Below are 6,403 nucleotides of genomic sequence, written 5' to 3' on the forward strand. Positions count from 1 at the left end.
ACGTTTGACGTTATGTGCGTGAGATGTCTTGAGCTGCGGGAGTGTCTGGGCATGCCTGGTGTTCAGCACAGTGACCTTTCATCTGTCTGTTACAGGAGATATAGGTCTAGGGTATAAACTGTGACGGTGCCGTGTCTGGTTTACTCGGTTTGGACGAGGTGATGCCTCATCCTCTCGAGCGGGCAGTAGGTGAGAGCTCACGTTGGGACTATGTCGGTGCTTTGAGAGGGCGAAGTGGTTCGGACGTTCTTTTATGGGTTTCTGATTTGGGTTTGGATCTCGGTGAGGTTAGATACATCTTGCTATCGAAGTATGCCGTCTACTGCCGAGGATGCTGGGTAGTTGTCCTGGCTGTAGCAATGACCTGATAATTAGTCTACGCTCATGGTACAGCTCACTTGCGACAAGCACTTATCCACGGGACAGGCTTCATATGCCCTAGGTACGTCAAGAAGATATCCCCATGTGTTCTCTCAACAGATTGGTTTTCTACCAATCTTGGGGTGCGCAAGGGAGATATCAAAGTCGTCTCTGGGAATCGAGGTGCTACTTTCACCGCATATCAAATTTACTTGCGAAAGACCTCTCCTACCCTCCGACTTCGCGATGCCGCTCGAATTCTTTTCTACGCTGTCAGGTTTTGTTCATCCGTGAGGCTGAGATAATGTGGAAACAGATGCAGTAAACTGGCATGGGGTACTGTGAGGTGGTGGTGATCTCGGGCATGAGGATGAAGCAGGACAGAAGAGAGAAGAGACACTGAAAAGCGGAAGGCTCGAAATCTTGAGTATGTGATGATACAGATCATTTGATATCTAGCCAGAGGAGTAAAAGTGATTACGACTTTTATGTCTGGAGGCCTGGTCTCTCTTTTCTTGGTTGCCACATACTGAGCTGGCTTAGTGGCTGGGGAGAGAGGGGATCTAGAGGAAGCAGTACGAGTTGAAGGACAGATGGTATAAATATCCCACTGCTCTGCCCAGTCAACATTGAGAGAAAACAACGTGGATCGCTTCTCACGATAACTCCGGATTCCGGCCCGGTGGTCGGTGAGAGAAACCGGCCACAATGACATGGAGTGTGAGTTGTCTTTCTTGATACGGTTTACTACTCATGTCGGGAGTTCCAAGTTAAGGCATTATGCCCTTTCCGGCTGAAGTCACCACTGTCTAGAGTGTATTCAACAGCCATCAAACGCCAGAGAGGAGTGATTGTAGCTGGTTGAGGCTTTTGCCTTGTACAGCTAAGCTAAGCGGAGTGGCAGCAGGCGCAACGACAGGCACGGTAGCAGGCTGAGCAGAATGCCATTCCGCATGTCAACCCAAGGCTTCTGGTGGCGCGCTTGAGTCCTCTCCTAGTCCTGAGCAGACGTATGACGAGATGATTGAGATGATCTAAAAAGGTGGCAGCAGAGTTTATAGGAGAATACCACAAGTTCCTAATCCAAAACAATACTCAAACCCCCCCCCCCCCCCAAGCACCTCTAGGAATGACGCAAGGTTTATTCACTTCAATGTTGAAGGCCATCTTCATAGTGTCCTCGTCAATGTCACAGCCTTTCCATGCTCCTTTGTGAGACCTTATAACATAACGGGGAGTGTATTAAAACTCATTGCTTACTCATAAGTAGAGTCACTAGCGAAGGAGCTTTTCAACTTCAATTATCACTGCCTAGAACGTGTTCGATAGGTATCGAACGTACGAGGAGCGATAGGGCTACTTAAGGCCTTTTGCTGCTTTGTAAAACTAGAGGGAGCTGGTTCCCGCAAGAGTTCCACTGTCCAAGGCAATCCGGTGCACGACTCGCTCATCATGGCCGGGGTAAACAGGCGTTCATCATCCAGGACATCAGTTAACTCCAGAGACAAAGGCATAAAGCATGTGCACAGCGTCCGCTTTATACTGTATACCTCGGCGATCAAGGCATGTGGATGAAGAGCTCTTTTGAAAGGTTCAAGTCTCGAACCATTGCCACGTTGAGGGCAAAGAAAGCATGACGTGCTGATGTTACCAGATTGGTAAATGAAGGTCAGGAAAAGAGGATTCGGGCGACTTAAGTCAAGCATGTGAGAGACCCTACCCTAGTTCACAAGTATTGTTAAGAAAGGATATTAGTTTGGAGCTTCCAGGACCAGTGCCTCCATCTTACCCTTGGAAGATTCGTGTGTTGGGTTCTCGAAGTTGACAAGAAGGCATTTCTTATCTTCTTCCTACCCCTTCAAATTTCACGGATGTCACGATGGAAAGGGAGAGAGTCAGTGGAAGAATCCCATGGCTTTTGATATCCTAGCGACGTCTGGAGAGCTTCCATGACTTGTCTTTTGGCGAAGGAAAACTTGAATGCGCAATTTGTGGCTCTGTCGTTGCAAGTCCTGTCCTTTCTTGACCGGGGTCTACAGTATGAGTCAAGCACCGCATCATCCTGACCGAACTAGGGCAATCTTGAAGCTGAGGGCAGAGAGATCTCATCTCTACCCCCTAGTCAACGTCTACACCTGTGAACACACGATGATTTCACCCAGTGACAACTCCGCATCCTGAGAACTTGTCTCGAGGATAATACATTCCGCGGCCAAGAAAGTGACTGTCTGCTTTCGCGTATGAGCTGCTTTACCTATAAGGACCAGTATCGGAAATCAGAAAATATTACGAGCCAATCGAGGTTCAAACGCAGGAGTCTCCAAGACTGCAGATACCGATCAACACCTCGCAGCTCCCAAATTCCCTCGATCACTAGGCCCTGGGTCTGCTGTTATAGTGAGAGGGACACTAGACTACTTCCGCGTTGCGCGATGCGTACTTACCTGGGGCCAGTCTGATGAACGACTACTAGTAACTGAGGCTGGGTTTCGATGTAGCCAAAGACGTTCCATCACTCGGATTGCCCCAACAAGCCTAAACTTGGATAACTCACAAACATACAGAAAGAGAGAGACGGAGAAAGGGGGGCTTAAGGTGGATTCATCTCATAGCTCTCATCTCCGAGTCTTCTCTGCCCTGTAGACTAAACACATCAAGACTCACGGCGATTTGGTTCCACCTCTCACATCGAGGCTCACCATAACAGAAGGGCGAAGCTCTGACAACGGGGCACTTAGACGCGGGGAACAGATCCATCAAAACACCTTCAACCTCACTCACGGGGGAAGAAGCTGGTCATCATCAGGTGATGCCGTGATGATATGCCTCAAACATCAGCTCAATGTTCTTAAGTCTTACAACCATGATGCCTCCACGTCATTAAACTACTTTACGGCCTTATGAACCCTATGACGACTACCCTAGCCGCAGAATACCGTCCAAGATCCAGCAAATGTAGATGTCAACAATCACTCCACATCCAAGCTACACAGTAAAAAACCCCCCGTAAACACTATTCGTGAGATTAACCCTTTTCATACGCATGTACCTCGGCAAGCAACAGCTTAAGACTCAAAACCTCACTGCTCGCCTCTATCCTTGTGTTCAAAGACTGCTGAGAGGGGGACGAGGTATAACCATACCCTATCCAAGCAAGAACTCAGAAAGAGTCAAGCAAAGCCTACTCGGCGCAGTATAGATACAAACGGTATCATCAGTTGACCAGGTTAACCTCGTCTCCCAGCCTACCTCACTACTGAAGGCCTCATGAAGCTCCCTCCTTGGAAGATATCGAGCTACATGAATGGATACGTTCATCACCGACCCCCCTCATCCCTACCCTCATCCAATAGAGCCTCAGGATCCAGCACGGTATTACCCTCCCTCGTATTGTATAAACCTCCCCCATGAAGCCAGAGAGAAAGGGAAATACTCACGCCGAGTAGGAAGAGTCTCACATGCCACAGCAAATAATCCCAACTTACCTGTAACCTACCTCTACTTCGTCCAGTAATACACTTCCATGCCAACCCATATTTAATAACCCCCTAAAAAAACAAGATATGTCCCCAAGCCTTACCAAAAGAAGGCCATGAGACGGGAAGAAGGCAGAAACCCTAGCTAGACCTCAAGATTCATCGCCCGCAGAACGCCACGTCCAAGTCTCGTCTCCCATCTCGGGAGAGAAACCCGCGGGGTCTGACTGAAAACTCTCTCGATAACCTTGTTGTCTGGGAAGCTGGCAATCGTAATAGCACGGGTTGAAAGTACCGTGTAAGCCACCAAGTGTATGCATCCGACTCGAGCAAAGCAATATCACCAGTCACAGCCACAGATACAGGCAGAACCGAACCGAACCTCCAGCTACAACTACAACTAAAGCTACACCTCCCAGACGACATCCACGCTCTCCCTTTCCCCCTTCACCCGAGGTCACCTACGAATGTATACCCCCCTCAACCCCCAGGTACACAAAGAAGAAAAGGCGCGAGAACATGTACGAGCGGAAGCCATACCCGGATGACAATAAACATTTCCGTCCGTCCATCCTCCCGTCCTCAACAAACAACAATACCGAGATATAAGCAAAACCGCCCCGGGAACCGGAGTGACGTTCCCCGGGCTGCGCGTCCTCCCACCCCCCAACCGCGCACAGTCCGCAATCAGCCCGCTCGCGTCATGTTGAGCGACAGTCTTTTCGCTTTCGAAGTTTCGATTTCCTCAGATCCTTGGACTCCGTCCGAACTACGGAGGGGGGGGGGAAATCTATTCCAGGGACCATCCATGTAAGTCAGGTAGCCGTAGCCCCATGTTCGGATAAGATATGGGCGGGGTTTGCTGATCTCGAATCGGATATCGGACCTACCTCAACCAACATGCCAAATGTTGCCAGCTACGTTAATCCACCGCAGTGGGTTAAACCTTTCGGTGCATCTAGGTCTACTACCAAGGCTGCTCGCAGACCAAAACAAGACGGACTTGTGGGGAGGGGAAAAAAGAGTAGCACGTAGCCATACACAATTGAGTATCCGTGGACCGTAGGGAAAGCAGAATGAAAACTTTGAAAGACGTCTGGCTTGGCACACTCACCACCACCACCACCACAGAAGAAGAATCGTTCGGTCAAGCAATGGGAATCGCCGAACGAGCCAAGCCAAAAACCCCCAAAAATGATGGAGTGCCCAGTCGCAGGCATATCAACAAAAGCCCTCGTCTCCCAGTCGGGGTTTCCCCTCAGCTGGGCACGCCAGGGACAAGGCTCGACGAAGCGTGAATGGTCAATGGTGGCATTTTGGGGACAGAACGCCAAGCGTCGCCCATCCAAGGACTGAGCTGCTTCATTCTGTCTGGGCATTCGATCGTCGCTAGGGCCAGACTGCGTTGACTGCCATACTGCGCGACTGCCCACTAAGGATGCAGACGTCGCCGACTCGGGCTTGGGGGTTTGGAGAACCCTTCTAGAAGATCTGGGCCCAGGACGATCGCCCTCTTCGCCACATGAGAGGGAGAGATAAGCTCTCGCGCTCTCTCTCGTTCGGCATGGTACGCATGGCAACAAAAAAAAAAGTCTGATCATGTCGAAAGCTGCAGACACAGTTCCCCACCTGGGCGCGATGGCAACCTCCATGCAGATGGAAAATTCTGGCGATAACGAAATCATCAGAAATGGCCATAGACGCCGAATTCCAGTACCTGGTATATGCCACGTCCGTGTCCGTGTGTCCGAAGCCCATCGACCGAGTATTGAGCCGCAGAAGCTTTGCGACGGCCGGATCGTGTGCAGGATTGCAGACTGAAACTGGCCAAAGTATCTGGTACGAATACAGCGAGGGCGTGATTCTGCAAGGGTGATTGGCAAGCCGCGAGGAAACAAGACCGTCATCTTCACCATCCTCCATAATGGTGCATATCAGCCATGAGGGATTTTTTCGAGATGCCGCATGTACGGACAGTGTAAGAATGGCCTGTTTCCCTCCCACCCATCCGGGATAGAGTTCCTGGGGGTGTGGCTGCCTCCAGGACAAAGGAGCATCGTATCGACGATTCGACGTATCGTGACCGTAAGCCACTTGTACCCCGCGAACCCCAGATTAATATCTCTCCGCCCATGTCGGGGCATCTCGTTGACCCAAGTGTCTTCGGAAGAAGCAGACGCTGCCTGCTCGACGCGGCTGCCCGCCTGCCGTGGAACGAGGGCGCTGGACAGGACATGCCTGAAGACGCGTTTGTTGACGGTCTGCAGCTCGGAAAGCTGCGGTGAACCGAATTGGCACTTCAGGTTCAGAAACAGAAGGCAGTCGAATGAGCTTCCCCGGGATCAAGCTGGGGGGGAAAGCTCCAATAGGTCGTTTGCATCTCCAGCTTGAGGATGCAGCAAGCATTGAAGCGAGATTTCCAGCCCCTTTTACCAGCAGCAGCGCCTAGCTAGCCCTGTCAAGCATGCCGCAAAAGACCCGAGAGGTGAAGGTGAATACACTCAGTGAGGGGGGCTGCCGTAGACGGGGATTAGAGTGAAGCGAAGGGAAGGGCGGCGGACGAGCTC

General features: G+C 50.9%; 1 protein-coding gene across 1 annotated transcript; it reads right to left on the reverse strand.

The window, feature by feature from the left end:
- Nucleotides 1-4,457: 4,457 nt before the first annotated feature.
- Nucleotides 4,458-5,851, reverse strand: BDP81DRAFT_131867 (uncharacterized protein). Its single transcript, XM_060581750.1, has 2 exons — nt 4,727-5,851; nt 4,458-4,626 (listed from the first exon to the last, which is right to left on the reverse strand). The coding sequence occupies exon 1, from the start codon at nt 5,750-5,752 to the stop codon at nt 4,754-4,756; it is 999 nt and encodes a 332-aa protein (XP_060449940.1). The 5' UTR covers nt 5,753-5,851; the 3' UTR covers nt 4,458-4,626; nt 4,727-4,753.
- Nucleotides 5,852-6,403: the final 552 nt, after the last annotated feature.

Source organism: Colletotrichum phormii (assembly GCF_030913505.1).
Source record: "Colletotrichum phormii strain CBS 102054 chromosome Unknown BDP81scaffold_3, whole genome shotgun sequence".
In the NCBI taxonomy this organism is placed as follows: Eukaryota; Fungi; Ascomycota; class Sordariomycetes; order Glomerellales; family Glomerellaceae; genus Colletotrichum; species Colletotrichum phormii.

Excerpts from the sequence above, each read along its gene's own strand:
- BDP81DRAFT_131867 (XM_060581750.1), bottom strand. The coding sequence starts at position 5,752 with ATGGTGAAGATGACGGTCTTGTTTCCTCGCGGCTTGCCAATCACCCTT.